The sequence below is a fragment of the Ambystoma mexicanum genome, chromosome 3p (genome assembly GCF_040938575.1).
Source record: "Ambystoma mexicanum isolate Mex_15411 chromosome 3p, UKY_AmexF1_1, whole genome shotgun sequence".
NCBI classification, from domain to species: Eukaryota; Metazoa; Chordata; class Amphibia; order Caudata; family Ambystomatidae; genus Ambystoma; species Ambystoma mexicanum.
In genome coordinates, this window is record NC_090925.1 from 384966069 (window position 1) to 384982579 (window position 16511).

The 16511-nt window shown below is 47.9% G+C and overlaps 1 protein-coding gene across 1 annotated transcript in view; it reads right to left on the reverse strand.

Moving 5' to 3' along the window:
- Nucleotides 1-257: 257 nt before the first annotated feature.
- Nucleotides 258-16511, reverse strand: part of NELFCD (negative elongation factor complex member C/D) — a 591264-nt gene continuing 575010 nt past the window's right edge. Inside the window, exon 15 of the mRNA XM_069651053.1 lies at nucleotides 258-816. Within this exon, the coding sequence (XP_069507154.1) occupies nucleotides 782-816 (35 nt within the window). The 3' untranslated portion in view covers nucleotides 258-781. The remainder of the gene's footprint in view (nucleotides 817-16511) is intronic.

Genomic DNA, 16511 nt, shown 5'->3' on the forward strand with positions numbered 1-16511 from the left:
TCCACCACTGGAACACACTGTAGTACAGATCAGAATGACTATTCTGCAAACCACTAAGTGAATTCAAGCAGGTCTTTAAAACAAACCCAAATGCACACTTCCCCATCACAGCTCCACCAAGCTCAAACCTAGTCTTTGTATCCCCATCCACCCGCACTGTCCCTAGCCTCCCCCCATAGCCTGTGCCTAGAACCTGAATGCAAGGCATGCAGCTTAGCGCAAACACATTTCTATGTAGAGCTGGCTGCGTAAACAAATCAAGTTATCTTCTTCAGTTGTCACAACTTTATTTTTTCATAAAAAGTCAAACATACTATTTGAACCGGCTGAGTATAAAAAATAAAACAATAGAGAAACAAATTTCAGTCCTGCTGCATTTTCCATCATAAAGCGCTTTCTTTCACAAAAAGAAAGTAAAACTTACCACAAGCAAAACTACAGTAAGGTAAAGTTTTTCCGTGGTACACGTGTGCTTGGTCAGGAACAACGGTATTTTGTGTCCCATAACTGAGGTGGTTCATGATGGATGTTCCAAGAAATAAAACGACCACGTATGGGACATTTGTTCACATACATACAAGGGAAGGTGGTCATGCCCGTTGATCGCCTATACATACACCAAAATTACAAAACGTGCATTCGATCACTAGTGCCCTCTCCGGCAAACTGTGAAGCCACTTTAGATTTTCTGCTCGATGATGGGTACATCTTGAGGGTAGGCAGCTTTCCGTTGAATTACCAGCTTTGCATTCAGCGCCAGAAGCCCCAGCCCTTCACCGGTTTAGTTCACCATAATGAAGTTGGATTTGCAATGAGCTTAAAAACATACAAAACAAAAGGTGTTACATTTTGAAGAGTCCAAGCAGGAAACATTTCTGTGGTCATTCATTTTGCAGGCTGCCCATGTTTCACATTCATCATGTAAAGCAGAAAACATGCAAACTAATCGTAAAATGTTCACATTCTGATCTCAAAGTACAACTTTAAGTTTCAAATGTTCCTTTTCTCTTCCGATTGTCACCTGATGTGGAGTTTAAGTGCAGAAAGTGATTGGCACGTGTAGCTACATTAGAGCTTCCATTTGTTTCCTTACACGAGAGGACTATTGTATCGTGCTTGGTGTGAATGCAGGTGCTAGGGAATGCATGAGCAAATGTTGGTGTGGCTGAGAGAATGTTTAGTTGTGAGTGTAGGAATGCCTGTCGTGAAGATTCCAGAGTAGGTCAGTTTGACAGGCACAGCTTGGGTGATGGGGCCCAGTGGTTCATGATTACCGTCTCAAGTGTAACTATAAAGCCAACTTGTGGAACCTGACAGATGTGTCCAAGGAACTTACTTTTCTACATTGGCGACGAGCCTCAAGTAAAAGGAAAAGAACCCACATGGAAAAGAGAAGACAAAGGTGTTTAGTCTGTTGTGGGGGGTGCAGACAAGAAGGAAATGAACCACTGCCCCCACACAAGTAAGTCATCACTTCGGGCGAAGAACGATAAGGGTAGGCTTTCAAGTTACAGAGGGATACCTAGGGCAAGGACAAGGGGGAGCTGCAGCCTTAGCATACCCCTGAGAGAAGAAAGGGGTAGAGCTGATGCACATTTGGCTGGTGCTCAGCTAGGAGCTTGGGAGGCTGCCGGCATATGGAGGAGTAGAGAAAAGACCCACTACTTCCTGGAGTAAAGAATCCAAGGAGGTGTTCAAGAACTAGTGTTCTGTGCTGTTAACTAGGGTTAATGGGAAGGATTAGGAAACGAAGCAGTGCTCCTGCATCCACACCGATTGGAGTGTGAGGCATGAAGATGCTGTCGCAGTATGTGCTGCAATAATGCACCCCATCCTCTGGGGGAGCTGAACTGCTTAAGGGTTTGCCCTACTGTGAGGGAGTAATCGCCAACAATTGTAAGAAAAAGGGTACAGCAGAAATGTGTGCAAGTAGCCGTTGGATGACAGAGCTCCGCAGTCACTCTCAGATTTACATGGGAACGATGACATAATGGCTGGTGCTGGGGGAGTTGACAATAGTTTGGAAGGCCAGTCACACAACGCTCCAACACGTGTTCGGTGAAATCAATGCTGTTCGCTAGTGATGCCCTGCTTCCAGGTTTGAAAAAAGGACCTCATCAGGCATCAAAACGACGTGCCCGGATGATGTAGTATCCAGGAAGGATGGCACTGCAGGAGTGAATCCAGGAGGGTGTCGCAGGAGCGCTCCTCTGTAGCGGCCAGTTTGGGTAGGCAGGCGCATATGGATGCATACATGAAAATGAAAGGGGAGAATAAATGGGGATAGGCGATTGAGAGTCGCGCTGGCGGCCTGCAGGAAAGGAAGGTTTTCGAGTGGGACGCCGACAAAGTCAGGTACAGTTTGCATGAGGGAGCGAGCTTGTCGCTTCAAACTGGAACGGCGGACATGGAAGTTGAGAGAAGGATATGCAGGAGTGCCTATCTTGAGGCACAGCGTTGCGCAGGTGTGCTGCTGCGTGCTATCCCTGCAAGGGGTTTCCTGGCAAGGCAATGCTGCACTTGTGGGTCACAGGAAGAAGGATTCGAGACTAGTATATTTTCTGGTGTATAGGTGGGTCACACAATGTATGCTGTAAAACGAAAAATGGCAGTGTAACCGGAAAAGCAACGGAAAGGAATTGGGCTCGGCGTATAGCAAAATTTGGGTGTGTACTATCCAGCATATTGAATGCTCACTGTGATGATAGGGGAACTGACGCTTAAGGTATGATGTTGGCAGTTCCCACTTTCTTAAAGCTAGTGTAATGTGGGCTAGAATGAATTACTTTTAGGTTGCTGCTGCGATATGGACTTTTAGGTTGATGGGCGCAACATGGACTTTCAAGTTTCTGGTTCCACATCGTCTACCATAATGCTAATGCAAGCAGTTACAGTGGAAAATACTAGATGTTGAGTGAGAATACTCATAGGGACTCACGTGTTTTGAGTATTTGCAGGTTAGAACTATGGGCATTTAGGATGCTATTTTAATCTTGTTAAAAGTAGGGTATATATAGACCTTTTGAGTGAAAATGTGTCAGTGGAAAGTATGTATAAGTTTGATCTGTTAAGGAGGTCCAGGTCAACAGACGTGTCCGTTGGGGATTGTTTGTTATGTCAATGTCAGAATGTTAAAGTGTCACTGTGCAAGCACAGTAGAGTATGCTAAGGTTATTTGTTAAGTATGGTTTGTGGCAACACCGTGCCAACACAAGGTGTGTATAGAAATGGAGTGAGATCTCTCCGCCGGTGTGAGATTTGGTCAATGGATAGTGTGAGTAAGGGACAACAACTTCCTTCCTCCTGTATCTAAGAGAAGCAGAGTATGGGTAGATGGGGGTGGACACCTTCCGTAATAATGAGTGGCTGCTGTTGGAAGCACAGCCAGTAGGCTGGGGGAACGCCCTCCGTCTGTTTTCCGAGTTGCATCTTTCATAAAAAAGATGCCCCGTATAAGTGTTTGTTGGTGTGGCTGAGAGAAGAACAAGTTACTTCTTACCTTGTAACGTTCTTTCGATGGGATGTTCCTCCGACGTATTCCTTATCTTTGATAGATCATCTCCCAGCTTGCTGGCCTCGGAACATTTTTTTCAGTAGAGGGCGCTGCGCGTCGACGTCCCTTGAGCCGATGTCCCTCGACGACCTCTATCGGCGCCAACGTCATCACGCTTATAAATAGACTTGCACAGCGTCCGTTGCTCAGTTCCATTTTGACGTTAACAGTTGTTTTACATGAATTGTTTATTGACCTTGAAGTAGCTTAAGCTGCAACCACAAGGGAAGTATTCCAGCCGGATGGATGTGAGGGGCGATAAGGAATACGTTGGAGGAACATCCCATCGAAAGAACGTTACAAGGTAAGAAGTAACTTATTCTTTGAAGGGATTGTGTCCTCCGACGTATTCCTCCTCTTTGATAGACTCCCATAGCAGTGGTGTGTAATTGGAGGTGGGATTAAAGCGCCATGTTTCCTTTTAGGAATGAACCGAATGTAATACGGCTTTGCCAAACCTAGTCTCTTGACTAGAGGAGGAATCCAGGTTGTAAAATCTTGTGAAGGTATGTGCGGACGACCATGTGGTAGCCGCACATATGTCTCGAACCGGAACCCCTCTTTGGAGGGCCGAGGAGGCTGCGATACCCCTGGTTGAATGAGCCCTAAGATTTTGAGGAGGCTCTTTCCCTGCTAGTTTGTAACATTCCAGGATGGCCAAAATAATCCATCTGGAAATGGTTTGTTTTGTTATCGGTAGTCCTAATTTGTGCCCTGAGTAACCTACGAACAGTTGGCATGCTTGCCTAATCCTAGCAGGTCTGCTGATGTAAAAGCTTAAAGCCCGCTTTGGGTCCAGCCTATGTAGCCTTTCTTCCTCTTTCCCCGGATAGGGAGGCGGATAGAATGAAGGCAAGGTCATTTTCTGAGTGATGTGGAATTCAGCAACCACCTTTGGAAGGAAATTAGGCTTCACCTGTAGGACAACTTTGTCTTTATGAAAAATTGTATGAGGGGGTTTAGAAGATAGAGCTTGTAATTCACTCACCCTTCTAGCAGATGTTAAAGCCACTTATAAGACAGTTTTAAGGGTGAGGAATCTTAGCGAACAAGAGTGGAGTGGTTAAGACTAAATTTAAGTCCCATAAAGGAACCTGGAAAGGTCTTGGAGGGTAGACATTAGTTAATCCCTTTAGAAATTGTATTACTAAGGGTCATTTGAAATACAAAGGCTCCTCTGCAGTGCGCTTGAAGATCGATAGTGCTGCGAGATAGCCCTGGATAGTGCCAACTTGACGGCCTGAATTTGCCAAGTAGAGTAGAAAGGATAACGCCGTTGGTGTACCACATGAAAAGGGGTCGATATTCTCTTCTCTACACCAGCTGCAAAATTTGTTCCAACGGCAGCGGTATAAAGACTTTGTTGCTGGCCTTCTGGCCGAAAGCAACACTTCCATGCCATCATCAGGGAGGTCCCAATCCTTGTATCTCAACCTTTCAGAAGCCAGGCGTGAAGGTTGAGGGTTCTGTCTGGATGGAGAACCTGACCTCCCTTCTGTGAGAGAAGATTCTCCTTGAGTGGAAGACGAATTGGAGGGCAGATGGACATGTCCAGAAGGTCCGGGTACCACATTCTCCTGGCCCAGTCTGGGGCAATTAGGATCATGGTCCTCCGGAATCTTCTCAACCTCCTGATCATTTGAGGAATGACAGGGACTGGTGGAAACGCGTACAGGAGTGGAAACCCTCAGTCAACTACGAACGCGTCCCCCCAGAGCTCCTCTCGGGGGAAATTCCCTTGAACAAAACAGATCGCACTTTCTGTTGGCACTGGTGGCAAACAGATCCACTTGAGGCGTTCCCCAAAGGGCGAAGATCTCCTGAAGGACTTCCTGAGCTAGTTCCCACTCGTGGGAGACTGTGCCCTGCCTGCTCAGAGCGTCCGCCGTCAAGTTCTTCTCTCCGGCTAGGTGAACTGCCGATAGAGATTCCTTCTTGAATTGCCCAAAACCAGAGCTGCATTGGCTCTCTGCGCAGTGGCAGTGATCCTACGCCTCCTCTTTTGTTGAGGTAATGCATGGCCACTGTGTTGTTCGTCATTATCAGAACATTATTCCCCTGTACAGATGGCAGAAAAGCTTTCAGCGCTAGTCTGATTGCTCTCAGCTCTAACAGGTTGATATGTAGTCTGGACTCCCCACCCCGTGAGTGAGGCATCTGTGACTACTGTCATCTCCGGCCATGGTTGCCAAAACAGTTCCCCCTTCAAGATGTTTTTCTGGCAGGCCCACCACTGAAGGTCTCGAGGCACCTTGTCCGGAAGTTCTCAGTGCCCACTGAAGAGATCTCATTCTCAGGCGAGCCTCTGGCACAAGGAAGATGCAACCTCACAAAGTCGAAGGCTGGGAGACGTTGGGCATTTTGAAACTTGGTGACCATCTGCAGAATATCTTGAGCCCTCACCTCTGGTGGTGAGGCTTTTCCCAGGGAAGTGTCCAGGACTGCTCCAATGAACTGGAGTCTCTGTGATGGTATCATCTGTGACTTCTTTAAATTGAGGCAGAAGCCCAGTTTGTGAAGGAAGTGGCAGACATAATCTAGCTGGATCTGAGCTTGTTCCGAAGATACAGCTCTGATCAGCCAATCGTCCAGGTAGGGGTAGACGTGGATCCCTTCCCTCCTTAGACTTGCAGCCACTACCGACATTATCTTGGTGAAGACCCTCAGGGCAGAGGTCAGCCCAAATGGCATAACTCTAAATTGATAATGAGAGCCGCCAATTGCGAACCTCAGGTATTTCCTATGTTTGAGATGGATCGGCACATGGAAATAAGCATCCTGGAGGTCCAGAGATACCAGCCAGTCCCGGAGCTGAAGGGCCTGAAGGATCTGAGAGCGTTACCATCTTGAACTTGTCCTTCCTGAGGAACTTGTTCAATTCTCGTAAATCCAAGATAGGTCTCAGTCCTCCGTCTTTCTTTGGTATGAGAAAGTAGGGGGAGTACCAGCCCTTGTTCCTCTCCGCTACAGGTACCGATTCTATGGCACCTTTCTCTAGCAGGTCTACAATTTCCTGCAAGAGGAGCGGATCTGGAACTTTCAGATAGCTGTTCCCCGGTGGATGACTGAGGGATGCGTAGAAAAGGCAGGCAGTAACCTTGGGCAACTGTCTCCAATGCCCAAGCATCTGGCGTAATAGCCTGCCATTCTGTCAGATGTTGAGTTAACCTGCCCCCTACTGGTGTTTTGTGAAGGGAGTCCTCAGAGCGGTTTGGAGGCGGCTGATGCCGAGGGTAAAGAGGCACCTGCTGCGGCTTTTGTATTTTTACCCCGTCCACCTCGGGTGAATTTTTTCTGACCCCTTTGAACCGGCTGTCCTCTGCCTTTTCCGAATGCGGACTAGAAGCAAAAGGACTTACCTCTCCAAGCGGTTCCTGAGGGGCGATATTGTGTCCGACGGATTGCAGCTCCTAGGGATTTTGCTGCTGCCTTTGATGTTTCTAGTTTTTCAACACTGTCATCCACCTTCTTACCAAACATAGAAGAGCCGTCAAAGGGCATATTCACAAGTCTGCTTTGCACATCTGGAGCAAAACCAGACTTTCGCAACCAAACAAATCTCCGGGTTGTTGTACTTGCCGCCATGGCCCTGCTGATGCTGTCAACCGAATCAATGCCAGTTTGAAGGGATTCGCACATAGCGTCTTTACCATCCTTTATGATGTTTAGGAACGCTTCCTTTTCTTCTCCCTCCGGGAGGCAGTCGCCGCTGATGAAGCACACTGCCAAAGTGTTTGGCTGAACCTTGCGAGCGTACAAGTAGCATTGATGGATTTCAACGCCATGCTACATGCGGAAAATACTTTTTGGCCAGAGTCATATCTCTTATCATCCCCATCCTGTGGAACAGTAGGGTAAGCCGATTTACTACCTGCTGAAGTAGCTGCCTGAACAACCAGACTCTCCGGAGTTGGGTGTTTGGATAAATATTCAGGGTCAGCAGAAGACACCCTATATTTAGCTGATAATTTTTTATTAACTGCCGGGATTACCTCCGGTGTTTCCCAGTTTGCCAATATTCTCCTTTGTAATGCCGCATGAAATGGCACCACAGGATCCTCCTGCGGACCTTTGACCAAGATGTCTGTGAGGTCGTCTTGCTGAAAAGCAGGTGAGGGTGTGGACCACCCCATAAACTCTATTATCCTTGCCATCAAGGTTCTATAAGGGGTTTCAGCATGTTCCCCTGTGTCTGGTGTGGCAAATTCCACTTCTGGGGAAGTGTCCAACCCACTTGCTTCCTGTAGGGATTCATGGAGGACTTTCAACCTACCTTCCTCAGAGGTAAATTCCTCTGGTGCAGGAGTTGCCGATCCCTGCAACTCAAAAGGTCTTTCCTGATTTATAAACAGAAGATAAGGCTCTGGAGTGATCAGGTCTTGAAAATGGTATAAATCCCATTTCCAGAGCAGAAGGAGCCAAATTCGTCATGATTGGCTGAGAAAACAGATGTCGACGCAGACGTTAAAGGCTTCGAAGCCATCGAAAAAGGCGTCGAGAAAGGAGGTAGAGGCCTTGATGAACTCAAGAGTATCAGGATTCTACTTGAGGTTGTCGACGACATTCTCGTGTTCGTGGCTCTGGGTATGGCCACTGGCTGTGAGGTGGCCGTGGGTTTATCCTTACTCGGCGTCGAAGACGGCGTCGACTCAATTGACCTGTCGGTCGAAGAACCCTTCGATAACTGCATCGACGATGCCGATCTATGTGTCGAAGGGATCTTTGACGACAGCGAAGACGCAACTTTGCCTTTACTCGACGGTTTGTGACGCTCGAGTGGCTTCTTTCTCCGGGTGCTGCGACTCGCAGCTTTTTGATTTTTCAGGTCTTTCACCCAGGGTATCACCCTCAGCAGTCTTTGAGGGGGTCGAGGCCGCTTTCTCAAAGACGCTTAGCATCTTTTTCCTGAATTCCTCCCACTCAGCCTGAGAGCTATGTTTTGTGGGGCAGGAGACCCTTTTTGGGGAAACGGAAGACGAAGACGAGGAAGGGGATCTTCAACATCTCTTTTTTTAATGCTTAGATCTCGAAGAGTGATGGGAACTGCTTTGAGACCTAGGACGAGAATGTCTTTTGTAATGGCGAGGAGACGAATGTCTCGACTCCGCCGAGGAAACTTTCAAAGAGGTTTTAACTGCCTTACCTCTCTCGAGCTTCCCCTTACGCTCCTTCAAGGCTTTCGCCGTCATGGACATGCAGTCCTCGCACTCCGAACAATGATGCTAGATTCTCAGGCACCATGAATAGATCCTGTGAGGATCCGTCAACGACATTTTCTTTCCACAATCTCGACATTTTTTGAAGCTGGACCGTGGAGTCATCGGTTCGGGTGAGGAAGCCATCGAGTATGAGTCGGTATTCACGAGGAATAATTATATATTTGACTGAAGAACTGAGCAACGATATTCCGAGGCCCCACGAAGCGCAGAAAAACGGAACTGAGCAACGGACTGCGCAAGTCTATTTATACGCGTGATGACGTCGGCGCCGATACAGAGGCCATCGAGGGACATCGGCTTGAGGGACGTCGACGCGCAGCGCCCTCTACTGAAAAAAAAATTCCGAGGCCAGCAAGCTGGGAGATGATCTATCAAAGATAAGGACTATGTCGGAGGACACAATCCCTTCGAATGTTTGGTTCTGAGTGTAGGAATGCCTGTCCTGAAGGGTCCAGAGTATGTCAGTTGGAAAGGCCCAGCCTTGGTGATGGGGACCAGTGGTTTACCATCTTAAATGTAACTATAATAAAGCCAACTTGTGGAACCTGACAGATGTGTCCAAGGAACTTGCGTTTGTACAGATTTACATATGATGTATACAATTCTGGAGCTGGAAAACCTGGTCAGTTGGGATTTCCAAAGACAAAAGCTGCACTCCTTGCGCTTCATGTTATTGCAGCAGACAACCTGGTCCCATCTTACCAGTTGCACGCTACCCTGCTGAGGGGCAAACTTCCATGGGCAACAGTGTACATCACTGGGGTTAATAGAAATAGGTTAAGTTCCTCAAGGAGTGCATGACTGTTAGACCCCCTCTGATAGCAACCTGGTAATGGCTGCCACCGGGAGACAATTACATTGGGGCAACCAGGGCTGGGTATGGCCATACAGTTCTGTATGGGGAAGTGGGCTGGTCAAATTAATGAAAACTAAGTGTAGCAGTCATTACAGCACTAACGTTTCCTTACTCCCATATTGGACTCTTACGCATTCCAAACACAAGGGAAAAGGAAAGGGAAAAAAAACATCGGATGTAAAGCATTCACCCGGACAAGATGTGAAGGAACACTTGGCCAACTTGTTCATCTTTACCAGAAAGGACATTGAGAGAGCAATATTTAGAGTAGGTGCAAGGAGTTGCCCCTATGGCCTTAAAGGGTTTCCCTCACTTGCACAGGCCTTTGTAATGCCAAGGATGCTGCATAACTCTGGCTAAGTGTGCTTACATAAGCCCAGGGGCTGTGTATATGGACAAAGGTACCCAGGTGGAACGCTCCAACCACCCTTCTCACCATTTTCATTGCAACAAATGCATTTTTAGTCTCTAATTAATACAATAAAGTCATTTGCATGCCCAAAGATAAAGGTATTGCCAAGCTCTTCTTCCCTTAATCTCTCTCAACTGCCCATATCCCCATCCTCTGCTTGATGCTCTTCTCCTGCCCCCTATTGCACATACAGGTTGCATCATCTTCACATCCTCTTTCTCCTACCACAGTCTTCCTTTTCATCCTTCATCTTTGCACAAGCCCCCTATTCTTGACAGTCATGGCTCTCTGTTCCGTCCACAGCTCAGGCTCTTTTAATTCCCTCAGTCTCTAAAACAACTTTGTTATGCCTCCGATAGCCTATTACACACACTTTTATTAATGCCCTCATGCTCCCTTCCCTTCTTGCCACCAGAAAGCCGGCATTCTCGGCTGGTACCCTAATGTTTTACCTTCGGTTTATCCCTCCTCTGCCTTTCGGTAGTTTCTTCTGCATTTCTCGCTGCCCTATGGATTCAGACACTAGGAGCTTAGTAAATCTGGTGTAGTGGCACAGTGTAGGAGCGAGAGCATGAGTATGAGTAGGGCAGCAGAGCAAGTTCAATCACCCGCTGTCTTCTCAGAGTTCAGCTGGAGCAGAGCCAGAACTATTGGTGCAACATTTCTGTCCCGTCTACACCTAATGTCGTTATCCCATCTTGTTGCCCGCTATAAGCGGCCATGATTATACGGTCTTGTCCGATCCCAATTGGATTTCACTACGAGTGATGCAGCATACGCTCTACTTTAGTTGGTTGTCCCCATGTCGGAGATCAGTCATAAGAAAGACTACTTGGTTTGGCAAATATACTCCCTACTTAGTTTTATGAGAGGTAAGACACACAAGGTATGTCCCAAAAGTTCGATGTCTTTGGCTGTAGTGTACAGTTTGCTTGTTGCAGCTGCACATCACTGTTCTCTAGGTTGGCATTTCCTCGTCATCTACATTTTTATTTATTGATCATTTGTATGGTGCCTATTATACATCAAAATGTCTTTCCAGGCCTCACAAGAAAAGGGGATGGACAGAGGAGAAAATAACTAACTGTCCAACTAGGCCTTGTGACATTCGGAACATGCAAGTGCAATAATGGAGTGCAGGGAGAGGGGAAGAGGGAGAAGTGCACGGGGCAGGGGGCCAACAGGCTAGGCAAGTGCTAAGGGAGGCCCAGGAGAGCAAGTGCTCAGGCAAGGGGATAGGAGTCAACTAGTGCGAGGGAGGGGAGGTGGAACGGCTCAGTAGGCTAGTCTGGGAAGGGAGCCCGAGGGCAAGTGCTGGTAAGTTGTGAAAAGGGGGGGGGGCTGGTCGAAGGGGGGCTTGCAACAATAAGGCTCATGGGGGGTGTAGGCCACCAGACAGAGGCAGGTAGAACTAGCAGTGGAAGGGAGCACAAAGGAGGAGGAGAAAAGGAAGGTCTTGAGAAGCTTCTGGAATTTAAGGAGATCTGGCTCAAGACAGAAGGGTAAGGGGGCCATTCCAGAGGGAGGCTCCTGCCAAAGAAAGATCTACCCCCCCCCACACTCTCTGCTTAGAGAAGCGTATCACTAGTTACAGCTAGAAGATAGAGGAATTCTAGCAGGGAGGCATTTAGGGAGAGGGAGTTGGATGTAGTATGGTCCCAGGCCCCAGAAAGCCTTGTGGGTGATGCAGAGGGTCTTTAATTTGATCCTTGCAGCCACAGGGAGCCGGTGGAGAGATTTTAGGGCTGGAGAGATACAGTGCCTGGGCTTGAGCCAAAGAATAAATCTTGCAGTCCTATTCTGGATTAGTTGAAAAGGGCGGAGGGAGGAAAGAGGCAGATTAAGGAAGAGGCTATTGCAGTAGTCAAGCCTAGAGAGAACCAGAGCCCTGGAGACATTGAGCTACTAGGGAAGGTGAGGAAAGGGAGAATGCCTCTGAAAAGCTGAAAGTGAGATTTCTTGACAAGGTCAGCGATGTGAGGTGAAAAGGAGTCTCAAAGATGACACCCAGGTGTTTTGCCTCACAAGAGCGCTAGCAGAGGGGGCCCAAGGAGGGTGGCCAGAGAATAGAGGGTAATGAGGGGGCAGGAGTTCCAATGAGAAGGATCTCAGTCTTACTGGCATTAAGGCAGCGATCATTAGAGGCACACCATGCATAAATAGCAGTCAGTCGGGAAGAGGAGGAAAGCTTAAAGGAGAGCTGAATCTCATCAGCATAGGATTGAAAATGAGGAGAGAAGGCGGAGATCAGGTCAGCGAGAGGGGCAAGGTAAATGTTGAAGAGCCACAGCAAGAGGATAGAACCCCAAGGGATGCCGCAAATGGAGAATGAAATAGAGGAGAGGAACAGGCCCAGTTGAACTTGGGAGGGCCTATTCGCAAGAAAGGAGGTCAACCAATCCAGATGTCTATGGTTTCACGAAACCATGTCACGAGACCATGTCAAAAGGCAGAGGATAGATGGAGGAGGATGAGAAAAGACAGAGTTGGAACCAAGTTTTGAGAGCAGGTCATCACAGGTTTTCAGGAGAGCAGTTTGTGCCTCTGGCTGCTCTGAAGCCAGACTGGTGGTCATGAAGACAGCCAACAGATTCAGTGTGATTGATTAGTTGGGAGATGACATTCTCTTGAGAGTTTGCCCAAGAAAGGGGTAGTGGTGATAGGGCGGTAGTTAGCCGGGCAGGAAGGGTCCGCAGAGAGCTTTGTTAGGAGGGGGTGCACAAGGGAGTGCTTGAGGGGTGATGGAAAGGAGCCAATGGCAAAGGAATGGTTACAGACAAGGAGGGAGCGAGAGAGGCGATGTTGGCCTTGATGGTTCTAGAGCAGCAAGGGAGCACCTGTTTGGACACGAATTTCATAGAGCAAACTGTCTTGGTGACCTGATTCGGCGCTATGGGTGTGAAAGAGGAGGAAGGCGAAAGAGGGGCCAACGGATGCCTGGGTACAGGGAGGGAGGGCATGATTTCCTGCATTTTGGTAGTGAAGCCAAGGCCGCACAGAGTGCCTGGGAAGGAAGCAGAAGTAGGATTGGCAAGTTGCTTGCAGATTTTGAAAACTTCAGCCGTGTTTGTGGCCCCAGAGATGCGAGCTTGGATGTGGGCCCGTTTCTTGGAGCGGATGGAGAGTCTGTATTGCCTCTGGAGCAGGCGTCATGCCAGTTTGTCAGAGGATGTGTTAGAAGCCAACCATTTTCATCCAGCGACTTTGCACTTGCGTTTAAGCAAGGCTAGGCCGGAGTCATATCAGCTATTGCTCTTGGAGGCAGGCTTCATAGGGGATCCTCATGCAGGGGCAAGGATATATAGTGTGTTGGAGATGGAAAGGTGAAGGTTAGCAAGGGAAGAGTCGGTATGAGAGTCGATAGCAGGGGTGGGGGGAGGAAGGAAGGAAGTGGCAAAAGCAGCTACTGACCTCGCTTCGTCTGTTGAATGACAGAGAAGGAGACTGGCAGTGAAGGCAGAGGCTGAGCCAGGGAGCTCAAGGTAGGAGGAGAGGAGAGCGTGGTGCGACCAGGAGAGAGGAGTAGTGAAAGGGTTAGAGAGTGAGATATCAGTAGTGATGGGAGCATGCCAGGGTGTGCCCAGCTGAGTGGGTTGGACCAGAGGGAAAAAGGGTGAGGCAGAGTCGCAGAGGTTGCAAAAGGGTAGAGTGGCTCCATCAGAGGAGTGTAGGTGAATGTTGAAGTCTCAGAGGAAGAGAACCTTCGAAGTAGAGGTCAGAAGAGAAGAGTGAAGTCAGCCCCGGAGTCCTGCAGATGGTAGCGAGAGGGAAGGGGAGACAAGTTTACAGACAAGACATTCAAAGGAGGAGTAGGATTGAGTGCTTATGACAGACACAGGGACCCAATTCAGGGAAGACAAGGGCCACTCCACCTCCAGAACTATTACCCCTGGGTTTGAAGAGGATCTTGTAGCCCTCAGGAAGGGGAGTGTCAAAAGCAGTGACAGAGCAGGCATTGAACCATATCTCAGTCAAGGTCTTCGAGGAGGTGACAGATGTCGGGAGTGTTTAACAGCAGAGCGAGAATTGAAGGTAGCGATACGAAGCAGGTTGCCACCTTTGAAGGTCTTCCGAGGCAGGGTACGGGGTACATCCGTGGGTGGAGACAAAGAGGCCCAGGGGTGGCAGAAACAGGAGTGTCAGGGGGGAGGGAGGAAGTTAATGGGGGAGGGAAGACACCTGCCAAGGAGGAGGAGGTTGGGTTGAGAGCCCTGGGCCATGGTAGTGCCATTCTTATATACATTAATGATGCATCTGGATGATGAGAAGTGTGCTAAAAGCACTTCCCATCTGGTACCACCATTAATGGGTGAAGTGGAAAAAGGGGAAGAGGATAGAGACCGAATGGGGAGTCAGCAAAGAGGATATCAGTTCTAGTCTGTCTGGAGGAAGTGTTGACGTAGGTGTCAGCAATGGGTAATCCTGGGTTGGAGACCAGGAGTTCTTTTTTTGCATTTGTTCCTTCCAGACTTCGATAGAGGGGAAGGAAAGGTGATAGAATAGCAATTAGAGTAGGTGGGAGAGATGGAGAGCACCATAGTTGGGGGAGGGGGAGAGAGGGATTGAGAGCAGGGAAGGGGCTTGCACAGGCCTAGAAGCAATCGGGGGAGACGAGTCAATGCAGCAAATAAACAGTAACAAGCAAATGAAAACAGTAAAAACACAGGGTAAGAGGCAAAAGTCCTAGGTTACAGCAGGCCGCGGGGGGCACAACATTTCACAGGTATGGAAGCGCAGCTAGTAGGAGCAACCAAGAAAAATATGGTAAAGGAAGGTCTAGAAATGCCATAGCAGTGTTAAGTAGTACTTGGATATGAAATTCACAGGCCTGAGTTTGAAATAGACATAGGAATCCAAGATGCCAGAATGGTGAAGGCCTAAGTTTAAACGTAGCGGTCGAAATCAGAGTGACCAATTCAGCCAGAGTATGAGACTTTCAAACTAAGGTAAAAATCCTAACTACAGGTTTTAAAACCAACATAGCATTTGGCACAAGCAGAGGATTCTGCACAGCAGGATTTGATACTCAGGAATACAGACAGCATACAACTTCTAAGTAAAGTCTGCAGAATTAGAGCAACATCCAGATGCAAATTTCAGATATACAGATATATGAAGATGCAGTAATTCAACACAGAGGCCAACTTTAGAAACGCCTAGTTTAGAGGGTCGGCATTCATGAGTGCAGCAATACTACAGAGGCATCCATACTAAGAATCAGCTAGATATGAGGTTAACACATAGGTTAGGCACGGTTGTATGCAGTACCCTGTGGAAGCCTGCACCAGCCTTGTCCTCTTGGCAATAGTTAACCCAACCTTTGGTATAAGCATGTATGACACAAGTTGGTAGCAGGAAGGCTTATCTCACGAGGGGTCAATGTGAGCTGTAGGGTGCAACATAGAGTTTCACAGTGACAAGTATCCAAATAAAACTTATACTCAAGGTTTCTTGATTAAACAATTATTTATTTAACAGTCAGTTTGGATAAGCCTTTAGAAGGGAGCAAATATGTAACAAACATACTTCAAAAATGCACACACTCAGTTTCAGTAAATACCCATTTGGGACAGCAAACATACACTTCTTACAGCCTCAGGTGACTTAAATTGCTAGGACACTGAACATTGATATATCACTGGTACATTTAGAGCAATATGGAGTTTGGTGTCAAAAAGGAAAAGGTCAGGGGAAGCAACAATGGTTAACAAGTTTCTCAAATAGGTAAGTACTTTTAACCCCCCCTTGCCCCCCACCCCCCTCCAATTCAATGTAAAACCCTTTCCCGGCTATACAAGTAATGAATGTATGCATTTTTGGAGGGACAGATCAAAGCACAAAGTCAGAGGATAGAAGAGTCTTCAGGGAGCCAGGACAGCCAATGTCAATTGAGCAAAGTCTAGGGGAGCTGAAGTTCTTGAAGGCAAGGAAAAAGTATTGCACAATGTTAGAGAGCTTTGTAGAAAAAGAAACCACTGTTGGGCCACAAGCTGGGAGACTTGTGATGGGCAAAGCTGCAAGCATGCAAGTCTCAACTAAGAGCTAGCAAGCTATACACAAGAGGCAAGTACCCCTTTGTTTACAGTACCTTAGGTCTGAAAAAAATCGGTTCCAGCTGGCTTCTGTTCCTGTTGTAGTATGGCAGATCCTGTTGTTCCAGGGCCTCAGTCGTGGGGACAAGAAGGACGACGTCTGGGGACTCCTGCACTACTATTCGAAGGTCGGTGGCAGCAGCAATGGGCAGAGTTCAGATCAGCAGCACTTCACAGTTTCAGCTTCTCGCTAATAGCACCACTGCGGTTCCCGGATACCTTCTAGGCTTTCATTGCTTCTGGGGTCCAGCACTCTTGTTGAGGTGGCTCAGGCTTGGTTAAGTCCTGCTTCAAGGGAGTCTGGACGATCTTCCTGGACCTCGGGTCCGACTTAAAAACAATGCACTCGATTCTGGTGTTCCTCTCCCTGGCACTCGGT